Below are 17,967 nucleotides of genomic sequence, written 5' to 3' on the forward strand. Positions count from 1 at the left end.
TCTCTATTAAAAATATAAAAATTAGCCAGGCGTGGCAGCATGCATCTCTAATCTCAGCTACAAGGGAGGCTGAGGTACAAGAAGCAGTTGAACCTGGGAGGCAGAGGTTGCAGTGAGCTGAGATCATGCCACTGCACTCCAGCGTGGGTGACAGGGCAAGAATCTGTCTTAAAAAAAACAGGTTTGGGGGAGTGGGCAGACATTGGTCAAAGGAGAAAAAATTTCAGTTAGATAAAAGGAATAAGTTCCATGATGACTATAGTTAATAACAATGTACTGTATCCTTAAAAATTGCTAAGAGTAGATTTTAAGTGTTCTCACTACAAAAATTATAAGTAGGCCGGGCGCGGTGGCTCAAGCCTGTAATCCCAGCACTTTGGGAGGCCGAGGCGGGTGGATCACGAGGTCGAGAGATCGAGACCATCCTGGTCAACATGGTGAAACCCCGTCTCTACTGAAAATACAAAAAATTAGCTGGGCATGTTGGCACGTGCCTGTAATCCCAGCTACTCAGGAGGCTGAGGCGGGAGAATTGCTTGAATCCAGGAGGCGGAGGTTGCGGTGAGCCAAGATCGCGCCATTGCACTCCAGCCTGGGTAACAAGAGCAAAACTCCGTCTCAAAAAAAAAAATTTTAAGTATATAAAGTCATGCTCATGTTAATTAGCTCAATTTAACTATTCTACAATGTATACATATTTCAAAAACATGCTATACATGATAAATATATATAATTGTTATTTGTCAATTTAAAAATAAATAAGAATGGCTGGGTGAAGTGGCTCACTTGTGTAATCCCAGCACTTTGGGAGGCCGAAGCGGGAGGATTGCCTGAGCCCAGGAGTTTAAGACTAGCTTGGGTAACATGGTAAGACCCCATCTCTATAAAAGTAAATAAGAATATCCAAAACAACAGATTTATAGTAAATATGGCATCAAATGATACCATAGTGCTGCAAGATAAAGTTGAAGAACTGTTAATTCTTAAGTATAATAAAGGTATAAAGGTATTGATCTTACATTTGCAAAATAAAACCTTATTTCTTAGAGATACATACTGAAATAGAAGAAATTACCCATCTGGGAGGAGGGCAGCGTATGGATGAAATAAGACTAGAGATGAATTGATAATGGCTGAAGCTAGGTGATGAGTACGTGGAAGCTCATTATACCATTTCTCTGCTTTTGTAAACAGTTGTCCCTTGGTATCCATGAGTAATTGGTTTCAGGACCTCTCAAAGATACTAAAATCCTCAAATGCTCAAGTCCCTTAAATAAAATGGCATAGTATTTGCATATAATCTACACATATCCTCCTGTATACTTTGAATCATCTCTAGATTATTTATAATACCTAATACAATGCAGATGCTATATAAATAGTTTCTGTATTGTTTAGGGAATAATGCCAAGAAAAAAAAGAAGTCCGTACATGTCCAGAACACAGCTTTTTTTTCCCCCCCCAAATATTTTCCATGGTTGTTTGCCAGGGATGCAGAACATGCAGTTATGGAAGACTGAGTGTATTTGAAACTTCTCACTCTCACACAAAACTGATAGAGGCAACAAAAGAACATCTGTATTACATAAATGTAAAACTTTTTTTTTTTTTTTTTTTTTGAGATGGAGTCTTGCTCTGTCACCCAGGCTGGAGTGCAATGGCACAATCTTGGCTCACTGCAACCTCCACCTCCCAGGTTCAAGCAATTATCCTGCTTCAACCTCCCAAGTAGCTGGGATTCCAGACACGTGCCACTACATCCAACTAATTTTTATATTTTTAGTAGAGGTGGGGTTTCACCATGTTGGCCAGGCTAGTCTCAAACTCATGATGTCAGGTGATCTGCCTGCCTCAGCCTCCCTTATAGCTAGGATTACAGGTGTGAGCCACCACACCTGCCTGTAATACTTCTATAGAGTCTTTAGACTTAAAAATGAGACCCCCCGCCCCCCAAAAAAATGAACTCCTGGCTGGGCGCAGCAGCTCACGCCTGTAATCCTAGCACTTTGGGAGGCCGAGGTGGGTGGATCACCTGAGGTCAGGATTTCAAGGCCAGCCTGGCCATCACGGTAAAACCCATCTTTAAAAAACAAACAAACAAAAAAAAAACTCCTAATATTAGGGCTCATCTTCACAATGTTAGCTGCTCTTTGAAAATCCATTATTAAGTAAGAAAATCCATTATTAATACTCTTCTGAAGCAAACTTGACAAGTGTCAGAAAGTGAAATGGCCAGGTAGCCCTTGAGCGTTATTCTCAATGTTGTGTTCTCTTTTTAATTCAACAGCATATTCTCAGCTATGACACAGTAGTGCAAACAACCGGAGACTCGTGGCACATACCATATGATGAAGACCTAGTAGAAAGATATTCCTATGAAGTACCAACCAAATGGCTTTGCCTCCACCGAAAGACATAAAGACTCTTACCTCTATGCTGAGTTTGTGTTTGAGTACCCTCTTGGCTGGCATAAGAGGCTCTTGAGTTGATGTTTGTTTAGGGCATTGCCTCTGTCCAAGGATTCTATTAACAGTGTTGATGTTGGTTTTATAATGAAATGAGATATAGTACGTTTTCATAATCAGCTGTATTTTTTTCCCTAACATTTCTTTTTGGAAGCTTATCAAGAGTTGGAGAACTCAGTGCAGAGTGAATCCTACATTTCTGCTACTAGGCCAGCTATTCATAAGTAGTACTTTTGATATCCATTTTGCTACTTCTGACCTTGCCTTCCAGGCCTACTGATAGCAGACCAATCCATCTGTCCCTGGGCTACTCACGTTGTTTCAAATCCCTTCTCCCATTTCTGACATGGTCTCATTTTCTATATGTTATGCCCTATTCACATGGAATCATTTATGGTCCTCTGTAATTAAACTGGCCAAGATACTAAAGGCTTGCTATTAATAGCAATTTTTAATTACTTATCCAATAATTTAGATTGGAGAAGAGGGAGCATTCACTCCTCTTTTTCTTTTTTTTTTTTTTTTTTTGGAAATAGAGTCTCAGCTTACCCTGTCACCGGGGCTGGAGTGCGGTGATACAGTCACAGCTCACTGCAGCCTCAAACTCCCAGGCTCAAACAATCCTCCCACCTCAGCCCTCCTGAGTAGTTGGAACTACAGGCATGTACAACCAGGCTTGGCTAATTGTTTTTTTTTTTTTTTTTTTTTTTTTTTGAGACGGAGTTTCGCTCTTGTTGTCCAGGCTGGAGTGCAATGGCGCGATCTCGGCTCACCGCAACCTCCGCCTCCCGGGCTCAGGCAATTCTCCTGCCTCAGCCTCCTAAGTAGCTGGGATTACAGGCACGCGCCACCGCACCCACCTAGTTTTTTGTATTTTTAGTAGAGACGGGGTTTCACCATGTTGACCAGGATGGTCTCGATCTCTCGACCTCGTGATCCACCCGCCTCGGCCTCCCAAAGTGCTGGGATTACAGGCTTGAGCCACCGCGCCCGGCCTTGGCTAATTGTTTTTTTTTGTTTTGTTTGTTTGTTGTTTTGTAGAGATGGCAGTGTTACTTCATTGACCAGTCTTACTTCATTGACCAGGTTGGTTTCCAACCCCTGGCCTCATTCAATCCCCAGCATGTTGGGAGGTTGAGGCGGGAGTATCACCTGAATCTAGGAGTTCAAGACCAGCCTAGGCAACATAGTGAGATCTCATTTCTACAGAAAATTTAAAAATTAGCCAGCATGGCCGGGCACGGTGGCTCAAGCCTGTAATCCCAGCACTTTGGGAGGCCGAGGCGGGTGGATCACGAGGTCAAGAGATCGAGACCATCCTGGCCAACATGGTGAAACCCCGTCTCTACTAAAAATACAAAAAAAATTAGCTGGGCATGGTGGCACATGCCTGTAATCCCAGCTACTCAGGAGGCTGAGGCAGGAGAATTGCCTGAGCCCAGGAGGCGGAGGTTGCGGTGAGCCGAGATCGCGCCATTGCACTCCAGCCTGGGTAACAAGAGCGAAACTCCATCTCAAAAAAAAAAAAAAAAAAAAAAAATTAGCCAGCATGATAGTGTGCACATGTAGTCCCAGCTACTTCGGACACTGAGGTGGGAGAATTGCCTGAGCCTCAGAGGTCAAGGCTGCAATGAGCCAATGTTGCACCACTGCACTCTGGCCTGGGTGACAGAACAAGATCCTGTCTCAAAACAAAACAAAATTCTGGGATTACAGGCTTGAGCCACAGTGCCGAGACTCGCTTCTCTTTAGACTGTAATGGTTTTTTCTTTATTCTATAAACCCTTTTCCAAATTGGTTCAACATTTTGTGAACCCTATTAATTTCATCATTCTGTATATGTGGGCTTTCTAAAATAGGCCTTTTTTTTTCTACTTAATCAAGTTCGACTTAGTGTAACAAAGTGATTATGTTTTAATAGTTGCATTTCTGTTTTGTCCACTCACTAGCTAGCTTACACTTTATTAGCCCTTGATTTCAGCTGAAAATGTTCATATCTGCACTCCTTTATGATAGTTCTTTCTTTACTTGTACATACTGTATGATTCAATATTCAAGAACAAGCAGAAACTACTCTATTGTGATAAAAATCAGAATAGTAGTTTCCTGCACAAAGGAATACAAGAGAACTTTCTAGGGGTGATGGAAAGTTTCTTATATTGATTTGGGTAATAGTAACATAGCTATATGTATATATTAGTTAAAATTCCTCCCATTACACATTTTAAATGGATACATTTACATTTATGACAATATACCTAAAAAAGTACGTTAGGGGGCCGGGCATGGTAGCTCAAGCCTGTAATCCCAGCACTTTGGGAGGCCGAGGCGGGTGGATCACGAGGTCAAGAGATCGAGACCATCCTGGTCAACATGGTGAAACCCCATCTCTACTAAAAATACAAAAAAGTAGCTGGGCATGGTGGCATGTGCCTGTAATCCGAGCTACTCAGGAGGCTGAGGCAGGAGATTTGCCTGAACCCAGGAGGCGGAGGTTGCAGTGAGCCGAGATCATGCCATTGCCCTCCAGCCTGGGTAACAAGAGTGAAACTCCGTCTCAAAAAAAAAAAAAAAAAAAAAGTATGTTAGGGTAAAAAAAGGTAATTGTTTTCATGAAATAAACACCAACCGCATCTACATCAAACCATATACATGTGCATAAATAGGGTAAGTATTATGCACAGAGAAACAATTCAGGAAAATCCAAGAAGGGGACGTTTCATCTTACCCATTTACTGAATTCAACATTACTGCACACCAAGACAAAAGAGTTTTCCAGGAAAACATAGGATATATCAAGAGCATTATAAGGTACTGAGAAAGCTCTCATAAATTCAGCCTGCTTATTTTCCAAATTTCATAAACTATATACTTAGAAACTGTGACTTCAGCAAACTAAACTTCTTTTTTTTTTTTTTTTTTTTTTTTTTTTTTTTTTTTTGAGAGGGAGTTTCGCTCTTGTTACCCAGGCTGGAGTGCAATGGCGCGATCTCGGCTCACCGCAACCTCCGCCTCCTGGGTTCAGGCAATTCTCCTGCCTCAGCCTCCTGAGTAGCTGGGATTACAGGCATGAGCCACCATGCCCAGCTAATTTTTTGTATTTTTAGTAGAGACGGGGTTTCACTATGTTGACCGGGATGGTCTCGATCTCTTGACCTCGTGATCCACCCGCCTCAGCCTCCCAAAGTGCTGGGATTACAGGCTTGAGCCACCGCGCCCGGCCCTAAACTTCTTTTTTAAGCAACTATCATAGTTTTAAGAAAAACATTTTAAGAAGACAAAAAGTATTGATTAAGCCCATCTAAAAGCCTAATGCAAATTCCCAACATAGGAACACATAGAGATAGAGGAGGAGGCCATCCTGGTGGCTCAAGTATGTTAATTCCAGCACTTTGGGAGGCCAAGACAGGAGGATCACTTTAGGCCCAGAGTTGAAGACCAATCTGGGCAACATAGTAAGATCCTGTCTCTCTCTTTAAAAAAAAAAAAAGAGAGAGAGAGAGAGAGAGGGAGAGAAGATACAAGAAAAAAACCTAGAACTTTTTTTTTTTTTAAGATGAAGTTTCGCTCTTTGTTCCCCAGGCTGGAGTGCAGTGGCATGATCTCAGCTCACTGCAACCTCTCCTCCCAGAATCAAGTGATTTTCCTGTCTCAGCCTCCCAAGTAGCAGGGATTACAGGCGCCCACCACCAAGCCTGGCTAATTTTTGTGTTTTTAATAGAGACAGGGTTTCACCACGTTGTCCAGGCTAGTCTCAAACTCCTGACCTCAGGTAATCTGCCCACCTCGGCCTCCCACAGTGCTGGGAGGCACAGGCGTGAGCCACCGCACCCAGCCACAAATTCCTAACTTCTGCTTGAGATAAACTGCTTACATCTGTCCCCTGTCCAGGAGTGAGAACATTTTTAGGGTTACTCAGAGTAAGTCGCACTGCCACAGTGACCTTGGAGAGTGCAGGGATTCTCTGAAGGAAGCAGCTGGTACCAGACACTTAGGCTGCCCATTAGTGTTCTGATCACTTGAGTGAAAAAAACCTACCTGTCAAGCAAGCTCCTGGACACAACAAGAAGAAGGAATTCTTTTAAAAGCTGTACTCTTAAATTGTTAGTAACTTTAAAATCAGTTGTGAACAATGAAGGATTTGAAAGAACATTGACTTTGCCACTTAAAAGTATTTCTAAAGTACTTGGTGCTTCCCCCTGGCATTCGGAATTTATACTATATTTTCCTCCTGCTGTTCTCAGACCCAGTGAAAAGAAAATCTCAAGGGTGAAGGCTGAGTTTATTCTCCCAGGGATCTGTTGGGACTACCTCATCTGAGGTGGCTTGCTCTTCATATGAAATAATTTTTTTCCTCAAGTCTGCACTTAAATGTAATTATTGCCTCCTTGGTTCTCTAGATTTGTAGATTTCTCACTCTTTTTTTAGATAGAGTCTTGACCTTTCATCCAGGCTGGAGTACTGTGGTGTGATCTCAGCTCACTACAACCTCTACCTTCCGAGTTCAAGCGATTCTCCTGCCTCAGAATCTGAGTAGCTAGGATTACAGGTGTCCACCATGCCTGGCTAATTTTTTTTCTTTCTTTTTCTTTTTTGGAGAAACAGGGTTTCATGTTGGCCAGGCTGGTCTTGAACCCCTGACCTCAGGTGATCCACCCACCTCAGCCTCCTAAAGTGCTGGGATTACAGGCCCGAGGCACCACGCCCAGCCGATTTCTCACTTTTTAAAAACTGTCCTAAGGTACTATAAAATGCATTGTTTTGGCCGGGCGCAGTGGCTCAAGCCTGTAATCCCAGCACTTTGGGAGGCCAAGGCGGGTGGATCACGAGGTCGAGAGATCGAGACCATCCCGGTCAACATAGTGAAACCCCCTCTCTACTAAAAATACAAAAAATCAGCTGGGCATGGTGGCGCGTGTCTGTAATCCTAGCTACTCAGGAGGTTGAGGCAGGAGAATTGCTTGAACCCAGGAGGCAGAGGTTGCGGTGAGCCGAGATTGCACCATTGTACTCCAGCCTGGGTAACAAGAGCGAAACTCCGTCTCAAAAAAAAAAAAAAAAAAAAAAATGCATTCTTTTGGTCATGTGCGGTGGCTCATTCCTATAATCCCAGCACTTTGGAAGGCTGAGGTGAGCAGATCTCTTGAGCCCAGGAGTTTGAGACCAGCCTGAGCAACATGGGGAGACTTTGTCTACAAATGATTAAAAAATTAGCCAGGTGTCGTGGTGCAAGCGTGTAGTCCCAGCTACTTGGGAAGCTGAGGTGAGAGGACTGCTTAAGCCTAGGTGGCTAAGGCTGCAGTGAGCCATGGTTATGCCACCGCACTCCAGCAACAGAGTGAGACCCTGTCTCAAAAACAAAAATCAAACAAAAAAAAGACTTTACTACATATGCAACTTGTTCACATTAGAGCTCTTCTTTCCTGATAGCTTCATTCTAAACTGGAATGGAAAAGAAGAGTGTATTATATAGGCACTTGAATTCTGGTCCATCACAGTGAGCCTTACCTTCATTTGCTAAATGTCAAAATTATTGGGGTACCTGGGGGCAAAGCTAAATGAAGTCCATATCTGGTATTTTGCCCATCCTTCATAATTAAGAATTAACAGAGTGGAAAATGCCTAAAGAAGCCTTTTTGGGAATGACTTGGAGTATGGGAACATAGACTGCTGAGAGGAAACGTCTGTGTTTTGATTTGGGCCTTCTTTCAAGCAGGGAACTTAAGCAGATAGAATTTTCAGTAATAGGGACCAGGCAGCTGCTGGAGCTTCCTGAAGCCTATAAGGAAGGCGTAAGGTTGCCAAATAAAATACAGGACTCCAAGTTAAATTTGAATTTCAGATAGATAACAGAACTTTTTAGTTTAAGCATGTCCCAAGTATTGCAGGGACATATACTGAAAATATTCATCATCTATCTGAAATTCACATTCAGGTCTGGCGCTATGTCTCAGGCCTATAATCCCAACACTTTGGGAGGCTGAAGCAGGCAGCTTGCAGCCAGGAGTTCAAAACCATCCTGGTCAACATAAAGAGACCTCATCTCTACCAAAGCTTTTTAAAAAATTAGCCAGCACAGTGGTACATGCTTGTAGTCCCAGCTACTCAGGAGGCTGAGGCAGGAGGATAATTTAAGCCATGAGTTTGAAGTTGCAGTGAGGTATGTTTGTGCCACTGCACTCCAGCATGAGCGACAAATCAACACTTAGCCTCAAAAAAATAAAAAATACTGAAATTCGCATTTAACTGGACATGCTGTATTTTTATTTGCAAAATCTGGCAATCCAAGGTGGGAATTTCATGGGAGGATGAGGTGTAGTGGGAAATGAGGCATTTCTTTTTTTGTTTTTTGTTTTTTGTTTTTAAACCACATTTTTTTTTATTGTTTAATGCTTCATTTTTAGACTTTTTAATATCAGTCATTACATTTACATTCTATGAGCAAAATTTTTCCAGAACAGCAGTGTGGAATATTTCTGAATTATGGTATTGTACAGATAGAAAAAAGTCCAAATACCTTTAAAAAAGTTTACCTCTTACTCCACCTAACATATTTGCAAAGCAGGAATTCTTTGTACAAAATCTTTCAATTCTATAGCAGAGGAAATAAGATTCCCTGGAAGCCCAAGGGCTCACCTTCACATTGTTAGTTCCTGACAGACCCAGCTGTGCTTCGTTAGAGATAAAATGCATTCCCTTTGGTATCATGGGAAGTTACTGGGGGTGACTTGGCCTCATTACTTAGCTAATGAGTGGATACAATTTCTTAATTATTTAAAGTAACATTGTATTCGTGTTTGCATTTTTAATTTGAATAGAAAATAATCACGTTTTCAACCTATTTATACAGATTTTTAATGTTTCTTTAGAGCTGTGTAACCATAGCTTAAACTAGCAAGGAAGTCATTGTTTTGGCAACCAAAAATTATGCTTTTCTGATGCACGTAGTATTAATTGTGAAGGACAGTCACATCCAACTTTAATAAAATATGGTGGGCTTTTTTTCTTTCTTTCTTCTTAATATATATTTTATTGCATTTGGGTTCTGGTGTTTTTGGTTTTTTTTTTTTTTTAGAGTTTCACTCTTGTTGCCCAGGCTGGAGTGCAATGGCACAATCTTGGCTCACTGCAACTTCCACCTCCCAGGTTCAAGCTATTCTCCTGCCTCAGCCTCCCAGGTAGCTGGGACTATAGGCATGCACCACCATGACCAGCTAATTTTGTATTTTCAATAAAGACAGGATTTCACCATGTTGGTCAGGCTGGTCTCGAACTCCTGACCTCAGGTGACCCACTCGCCTCGACCTCCCAAAGTGCTGGGATTACAGGCCTGAGCCACTGCACCCACCCCAAAATGAGGCATCTCTATAGCCCAGCAGCCCTGCAGGAGGCAGGAGGGGAGCAAGAATAAGAAAGGAAATTAGTAAAAAGCACATAGGAAGTAAGCAGAAAGGAAATAGGACCAGCTTTTCCCTGCACAGTCCTGGTCAGTGACAGCAGTCTGCTTGAGTCTATACTAAATAAACGAAAGAAGTTCCATTTAGAGATCTACATAGAAGAAGCCATAGAAAATAACAGGATGAAAGAAAATACACGGTACAGGCACACAGATGAACAAATGTAATTAACCTTTAATTTTCTTTCATTATCTCTATTTATGCTTTTTCATGATTTCCTGATGTTCTCTTTCCCCAAGTTTTGTTTTGTTTTGTTTTGTTTTTTTGGCATCATTTGATCTGACAAGTGCTTCCAGAGGCTGTACTACAACATACACAACTTGCTTTTAACTGGGAATTGAAATAAACAGGAAGACAATTATCTAGTCACTGATGGCAGCTAAAAATAGTTTGTTTTGCTACCAGAGTGTCCTTAGAAGTATAGTCTTATCTAGGCCGGGCGCGGTGGCTCAAGCCTATAATCCCAGCACTTTGGGAGGCAGAGGCGGGTGGATCACTAGGTCAAGAGATCGAGACCATCCTGGTCAACATGGTGAAACCCCGCCTCTACTAAAAATACAAAACATTAGCTGGGCGTGGTGGCGCGTGCCTGTAATCCCAGCTACCCAGGAGGCTGAGGCAGGAGAATTGCCTGAACCCAGGAGGCGGAGGTTGCGGTGAGCCGAGATCGTGCCATTGCACTCCAGCCTGGGTAACAAGAGCGAAACTCCGTCTCAAAAAAAAAAAAAAAAAAGAAGTATAGTCTTATCTAATGGATTGTGTTATTATAATAACCGTGATAATTTGTTATTATAAATAACAGTAACGGGAAGGTTTTTTGGTAACTTCTGACAAGAAATTTGATGTAGAGAGTTAATTTTGAGCACATTAAAGTGACTACCCCAGTCATCTCTCAGTGCTATTTAAATGTCAGCTCAAGAAGCAAGTATTTGAGAAATCATTACTAGGGGCTTTAATTTCTAATATGTTAGACATTAATTCCTTTTAATGAGACCAGGTCAGATTGCTTCATCACTCTCAGACTAGAACATTATATAGGTATCAAGTTCAGTTCACATCTAAATATTTAAAGTCTTCTATTAAAAGAGGTTTCCTGTGCTTTCTATGACTGCATCAGAACAGAGAATGTCAGTGTCCAATAGGCTGCCAAAGGAATTCCCTGACAATTCCATCCATGCGGCTCTGCTGGAGCATGGTAGTGTCCTAGGATGGGAGAATGGGATGGAGCCTGCACCTCATGAAGTAGCTTCCTTTGGAGGTGGCTATGGAAGGTCTTCGGAGAGGTAAGTCCCTCACCAGACTTGTTGCTTGAGATGTACTATATTACTAATTCTTTGAAAATAAATCATTCTTATATTTGGTTCCTCTTTTCAATGACCTAGCCCTAGAATCCAAAGCTGCTTCTTTTTCTAGCCTGTGTTTATATATATATATATTTGTTGTTTTGTTGTTGTTGTTGTCCCAGGTTTATTGAAAGTAATACAGCATTGATTCAAACAGGGCCCCGAGGCGTTTTGAAATTCATCCCAACTGTAGGCTGAGTGACCTGCAGGTTGGATAGACTGCCAAAATCCAAAAGCTTCAGCATTTCCTTAATGTCAGGATCTACTTCGACGATCTCCTGATCCAGGGCTGAGACCTCAGGAACATAATTGTCTCTCCTTTCTCTCTCCTCCTCCTGCAGCTTGATGGCGATGCCTCTTACTGGGCCTCTCTGAATCCACTTCATCAGATGCGTGACATAGCCTGCTTTCTTGTTGCGGAGCTTCTTGCTAGGGATAATGGCGATCTCCTTACACACGCGCTTGTTCGTGTGGAAGTCATTGCCCAGGCGCGTGTAGTACTTTTCTATGATGACCCGGGCCGCCGCCTTCATGGTTTTGGTGCGAACGCGGCCCATGTTGGCAGGTCCTTAGTCTATTTTTCTATACATATATACTCATTATATATATATATATATATACACACATATACACAGACACACATATTCTCTATGAACTCTTTTGTAACATGTTTTTTTCACCTGACAGAAAATGAAAAATTTTCCCTGTTCTTACAGTCACTTCTTCCTCATGTATTCTAATAATTAGTAATGTAAATTCGGCAGGCACCATGGCTCACACCTGTAATCCCAGCACTTTGGGAGGCCAAGGCGGGCGGATCACGAGGTCGAGAGATCAAGACCATCCTGGCCAACGTGGCGAAACCCTGTCTCTACTTAAAAAAATACAAAAATTAGCTGACGTGGTGGCATGCGCCTGTAGTCCCCCCTACTTGGGAGGCTGAGGCAGGAGAATTGCTTGAAACCAGGCGGCAGAGCTGGAGTGAGCCAAGATTGTGCCACTGCACTCCAGCCTGGCACCTGGTGACAAAGTGAGACTCTGTCTCAAAAAAAAAAAATTGTAAATTCAGAAAAAAGGGGCAGCCAGCTTAAACTAGAGCATTGCTGGACACCATAAAATACTACTTGCATAGCTATATACTCACAAACTTCTACTCAAGGCTTGCTTGTGTTCAGAAGGAAATCTGTGTTCCCAGAAGCTGATAATACCTATTGACTCAAATTAAGGGTCACGTCCTTTGGCACTTAGTGCTATTCTGGCAGGAGTGGTCAAATCCTTGATATAATGGGTCTTTTCTAAGTCAGGCCCTCTGATCTCCAAATCCTAAAGAAATAAACTGGTTAGACCATGTTTTTGAAGAGAACATCTAAGGAATTGGTGCTTTACACAGATAAAGAGCTTTTTATTTTTTTAAGGCAAACCATGTAACTCTTTGTTGATCAACACACCAAGGGAAGTTTATGTGAGGAAATCAGTATTGAACAGTTTGTACTTTCTAAATGTCATAAGAATGTACTTTGCTTCCACTCCCAATGCCAATATCACCAGAAATTCCAACTCTGTCCACATTTTGGTCTCGTTGTTCTTTTCATTTTTTGAGATGGAGTCTCACACTGTCACCCAGGATAGAGAGTGCAGTGGCCTGATCTCAGCTCACTGCAACCTTCACCTCCCAGATTCAAGTGATTCCTGTGCCTCAGCCTCCCAAGTAGCTGGAATTACAGGCATGTGTCACCATGCCCAGCTAGTTTTTGTATTTTTAGTAGAGAAAGGGTTTCTCCATGTTGGCCAAGCTGGTATTGAACTCCTGACCTCAAGTGATCCACCCACCTCGGCCTCCCAAAGTGCCAGAATTACAGGCATGAGCCACTGCACCCAGCTTTGTCTCATTGTTTCTTAACTCTGGTCTCATTGTTTGTTGTTTTGTTGTTGTTGTTTCTAGAAATGGGGGTCTCACTATGTTGCTGAGGCTGGAGTGCAGTAGCTATTCACAGGTGTGGTCATAACTCACTGCATCCTCAAACTCCTGGGCTCAAATGATCCTCCTGCCTCAGCCTCCCAAGTAGCTGGGATTAGAGGCACTGACCACCGTGCCCACCTGATTTTGTGATTTTTGGCTCCCTGTGAGATGGCCAACATTTTTAATTAGTTTCAGGATTTTAAACTTTCAAGTTCCTCATTTTGACCACAACCTTCTTACCTGCTTCACTCCTTTAAGCCAACCACCTTTGGGTTAAACCACCATTGACCTATCCCTCCCTTACCTAGGAGACCCCTATTGCCCTTTCCCATCTGGCTTTGCTTGCCTTCCTCCCTACCCCACCTCTCAAAGCATTCATGGGAGGGATAGCTTCAATAGCAGTGCAAATTATTTCAGACTTTTTACCTCCTGTGGTGTCTGTTCTTTCCGTTCTAAACCTAATTTTGAGTAGCCACAGACCATTCCACTTTTTCTGTGTACCATAGTATTGTTAGAAAAGTCATGAAATTCCCATTAATTTCATGAAGGAGCTCTCCCAACCTTTGCAGTCTTAACTTGCAAAGCTAAGTTGCAAACAGCTAATCTCCTGGAGCCTTCATTTCCTTTTCTGTTAAGTGGGGAAGATGGGCTACCACAGTGCTTCTCAAACTTAGTGGGCATATCATCACCTGGGAATCCCACTTAAAATGCCAGTTCTGATTCAGGTCTGACATACCTGGTAATTCCAATGCTGCAGACTATAATTTGAGAAGTGAAGGCCTCAATGAGCTCCACGATTATATAAAAAATCATGAGACTGCTGGGCGCGGTGGCTCAAGCCTGTAATCCCAGCACTTTGGGAGGCCGAGGCGGGTGGATCACGAGGTCAAGAGATCGAGACCATCCTGGTCAACATGGTGAAACCCCATCTCTACTAAAAATACAAAAAATTAGCTGGGCATGGTGGCGTGTGCCTATAATCCCAGCTACTCAGGAGGCTGAGGCAGGAGAATTGCCTGAACCCAGGAGGCGGAGGAGGCGTAGGTTGCGGTGAGCCGAGATTGCGCCATTGCACTCCAGGCCTGGATAACAAGAGTGAAACTCCGTCTCAAAAAAAAAAAAAGAAAAAGAAAAAGAAAAAGAAAATGCCGGGCGTGGTGGCTCAAGCCTGTAATCCCAGCACTTTGGGAGGCCGAGGCGGGTGGATCACAAAGTCAAGAGATCAAGACCATCCTGGTCAACATGGTGAAACCCCGTCTCTACTAAAAATACAAAAAATTAGCTGGGCATGGTGGCGTGTGCCTGTAATCCCAGCTACTCAGGAGGCTGAGGCAGGAGAATTGCCTGAACCCAGGAGGCGGAGGTTTCGGTGAGCCGAGATCGCGCCATTGCACTCCAGCTTGGGTAACAAGAACGAAACTCCGTCTCAAAAAAAAAAAAAAAAAAAAAAAATCATGAGACTGATTCAGGACTTCTGAGTCCAAGTCCTTCATCAATGTTTGCCCTTTCCAATAATTTTCCTCTCCTGAATCTTTTCTCCCTTTTCTTTCAAAAAAAAAATTTTTTTTTTTAAATTAGTCTTGAACTCCTGGCCTCTAAATCCTCCTGCCTTGGCCTCTCAAGGTGCTGGGATTACAGGTGTGCTGATACCTGCACCCAGCCCTAGGTTACTTTTTCTACCTACTTCCATACTGTACCTTCTTGCTGAATTGAGATTTGGTTCTCAGTTAATCCGTTTCCTCCAGCTCTTTCCCATTTACTAACAAGTGACTTTAGGCCTCTGACCAGACAAAACTGTGCTTCCCCAGGGATAGTTTCATAGCAAAATTCTCAAAAGAAGGTGCCATCTCTGCCACTGGTTTGTTTCCAGTTCCACATTTGCAGCTGAGCAACTTCATCTGAGTAGCAGCTTCACCTGAGACACTCAAACTGAACCACTTTGAAAACAGCTTACTCATTCATAATAAAGTAATTGACAACAATGCAATTGGAAGTAACTAAACATTCAAAATAAGGGAAGAAGTAAATGGCTATAATTTAATGTTTTATTTTTGGGACAGGGGCCTGCTCTGTCACCCAGGCTGGAGTACAGCTGTGTGCAGCCTTGACCTCCTGGGCTTAAGTAATCCTCCTACCTAAGCCTCCTGAGTAGCTGGTACTACTGGTGCCCTCTACCATGCCCAGCTAATTTTCTAACTTATTTGTAAATTTAAAAAAATTTTTTTTTGACACCAAGTCTTGCTCAGTCACCCAGGCTGGAGGGCAGTGGGGCAATCTTGGCTTGCCACAACCTCCGCCTCCCAGGTTCAAGTGATTCTCCTGCCTCAGCCACTTGAGTAGCTGGGACTACTAGCATGTGTCACCATGCCTGGCTAATTTTTTTTTTTTTTTTTTTTTTTTTTAGTAGAGATGGGGTTTCATTGTGTTAGCCAAGATAGTCTCCATCTCCTGACCTTGTGATCCACCTGCCTCGGCCTCCCAAAGTGCTGGGATTACAGGCATGAGCCACTGCGCGCCCAGACTAAAAAAAATTTTTTGGACAGGGTCTCATCATGTTCCCCAGGATGGTGTTGAACTCCTGGCCTAAGCAATCCACTCATCTTGGCCTTCCAACGCACTAGGATTACAGGAATGAGCCACTGCACCTAACCTAAACATAACTTTTAACACTGCAGTAATTATAATGGTATTTTGCACTTTGGGAGGTTAAGGCAGGAGGATTTCTTGCATTCAGGAATTCGAGACCAACCTGGGCATCATGGTGAGATCACCCCATCTCTAACAAAAAAATACAAAAATTAGCTGAGCACAATGACATATGCCTATTGTCTCAGCTACTCTGGAGGCTGAGGTGGGAGGTTGCTTGAGCCCGTGGAGGTTGCAGTGAGCTGAGATCATTCATTTTACTCCAGCCTGGGCGATAGAGCAAGACCCTGTCTCAAAAAAAAAAAAAAAGAAAAAGTAAAAAAAGACGCTTTTCTTTTTTGAGATGGAGTCTTGCTCTGTTGCCCAGGCTGGAGTGCAGTCTCGTGATCTCGACTCACTGCAACCTCTGCCTCCCTGCCTCAGCCTCCGAGTAGCTGGGATTACAGGCCCACACCACCACACCCAGCTAATTTTTTGTATTTTTTAGTGGAGGCAGGATTTCACCATGTTGGCCAGGCTGGTCTTGAACCCCTGACCTCAGGTGATCCACTCACCTCAGCCTCCCAAAGCTCTGGGATTACAGGCATGAACCATTCGCAGCCAATGCTTTGTATGTTGGCATATAATAAATTGAAAGGCAGCTCCAAAATGGTATGTCTAATAAGGTCCCATTTTTTTAAATAGGAAGGAAAGAAAATACTTGGATGGCCAGGTGTGGTGGCTCACACCTGTAATCCTAACACTTTGGGAGGCTGAGGTGGGAGAATCTTTTGAGCCCAGGAGTACAAGACCAGCCTGGGCAACATAGGGAGACCCTATCACTACAGAAAGAAAGAAAAGAGAGAAAAGAAAGAAGAAAGAGAGGGAGGGAGGGAGGGAGGAAGGAAGAAAGGAAAGAAGGAAAGAAGAGAAGGAGGGAGGGAGGGAGGGAAGTAAAAGAAAATACTTGGAAAATGTCTGAAAGGAATAACATTTCATTGATTCCACAATGTTAATAAGTATCTCTGTGTATTGGTTTGTGGATGATTTTTACTTTACCTTCATTTTCTGCACAGTCTAAAATTTTTACAATAGGTTGAATAGGTTGTTAGACTTTTTTTTTGAGACTGAGTTTTGCTCTTGTTACCCAGGCTCGAGTGCAGTAGCACGATCTTGGCTCACCGCAACCTCTGCCTCACGGGTTCGAGCTATTCTCCTGCCTCAGCCTCTCGAATAGCTGGGATTACAGGCAGGTGTCACCACAGCCAGCTAATTTTGTATTTTTAGTAGAGACGGGGTTTCTACATGTTGGTCAGGTTGGTCTTGAATTTCTGACCTTAGGTGACCTGCCCACCTTAGCCTCCCAAAGTGCTGGGATTACAGACATGAGCCACGGTGCCCAGATTTTTTTTTTTTTTTTTTTTTTTAAAGAAGATGGGATTTCACTCTGTCGCCCAGGCTGGAGTGTCGTGATCCAATCATGGCTCACTGCAGCCTTGACCACTGGGCTCAAGCAGTCCTCCTGCCTCAGTCTCCCAAGTAATTGGGACCATTGGCACGCACCCTATAGGTAGACACCACCACACCTGGTTAATTTTTATTTTTTGTAGATACAGGGTTTTGCCATGACACCCAAGCTGATCTCAAACTCCTGGGCTCAAGCAGTCCTCCCAACTCGGCCTCCCAAAGTGCTGGGATTATAGACAGGCATGAGCCACCATGTCCAGCCTTTAAAAATTTCTTGCAGATATTCTCTCCTTTCCATTCTTATTGCTATTACCTCAGTTCAGGCCTTCAAAAACATTCACTTGGTCTATTAGTAATAGCCTCCTGGCTGACATCCCCAAGGACAGTTCCTCATAAATATAGCTATCAGGTTTACCTTCTCAAAGCATAATTCTAGTCTTGCCACTCTACTCGCTCAAAAACATTAAACATCTCCCCAAAGCCTTCCAACTAGATAGAGCATACATTCCTTAGCTCTAGTATCCAAGGCTAGCTCCTTTCATTTGTACCCTAATCCAAAACATTTTTTGTGTCCTAGTTAAGTTGCCCATTGCCTACCTTGCCCTAAACACGGGCTCTTTTTTTCTTCCTCTGCTTATTTATGCCACTCC

At 43.0% G+C, this 17,967-nt stretch overlaps 1 protein-coding gene and 1 pseudogene across 5 annotated transcripts in view; one reads left to right on the top strand and one right to left on the bottom strand.

Moving 5' to 3' along the window:
• The window catches only part of PRORP (protein only RNase P catalytic subunit), a 165,496-nt gene extending 162,206 nt beyond the window's left edge, over positions 1-3,290 (top strand). For 2 of the 5 annotated variants that reach the window (XM_074393352.1, XM_003924208.3), the window contains exon 8: positions 2,288-3,283. In XM_074393352.1, the coding sequence (XP_074249453.1) occupies positions 2,288-2,419 (132 nt within the window). In that variant the 3' untranslated portion in view covers positions 2,420-3,283. Of the gene's footprint in view, positions 1-2,287 lie in introns of all 5 variants that reach the window. The other 3 variants (XM_074393353.1, XM_010334949.3, XM_074393355.1) reach the window with 3 other exon arrangements.
• An 8,071-nt stretch (positions 3,291-11,361) lies between these two features.
• Positions 11,362-11,839, bottom strand: LOC101050713 (small ribosomal subunit protein eS17 pseudogene; annotated as a pseudogene).
• Positions 11,840-17,967: the final 6,128 nt, after the last annotated feature.

Source organism: Saimiri boliviensis, chromosome 2 (assembly GCF_048565385.1).
Source record: "Saimiri boliviensis isolate mSaiBol1 chromosome 2, mSaiBol1.pri, whole genome shotgun sequence".
In the NCBI taxonomy this organism is placed as follows: Eukaryota; Metazoa; Chordata; class Mammalia; order Primates; family Cebidae; genus Saimiri; species Saimiri boliviensis.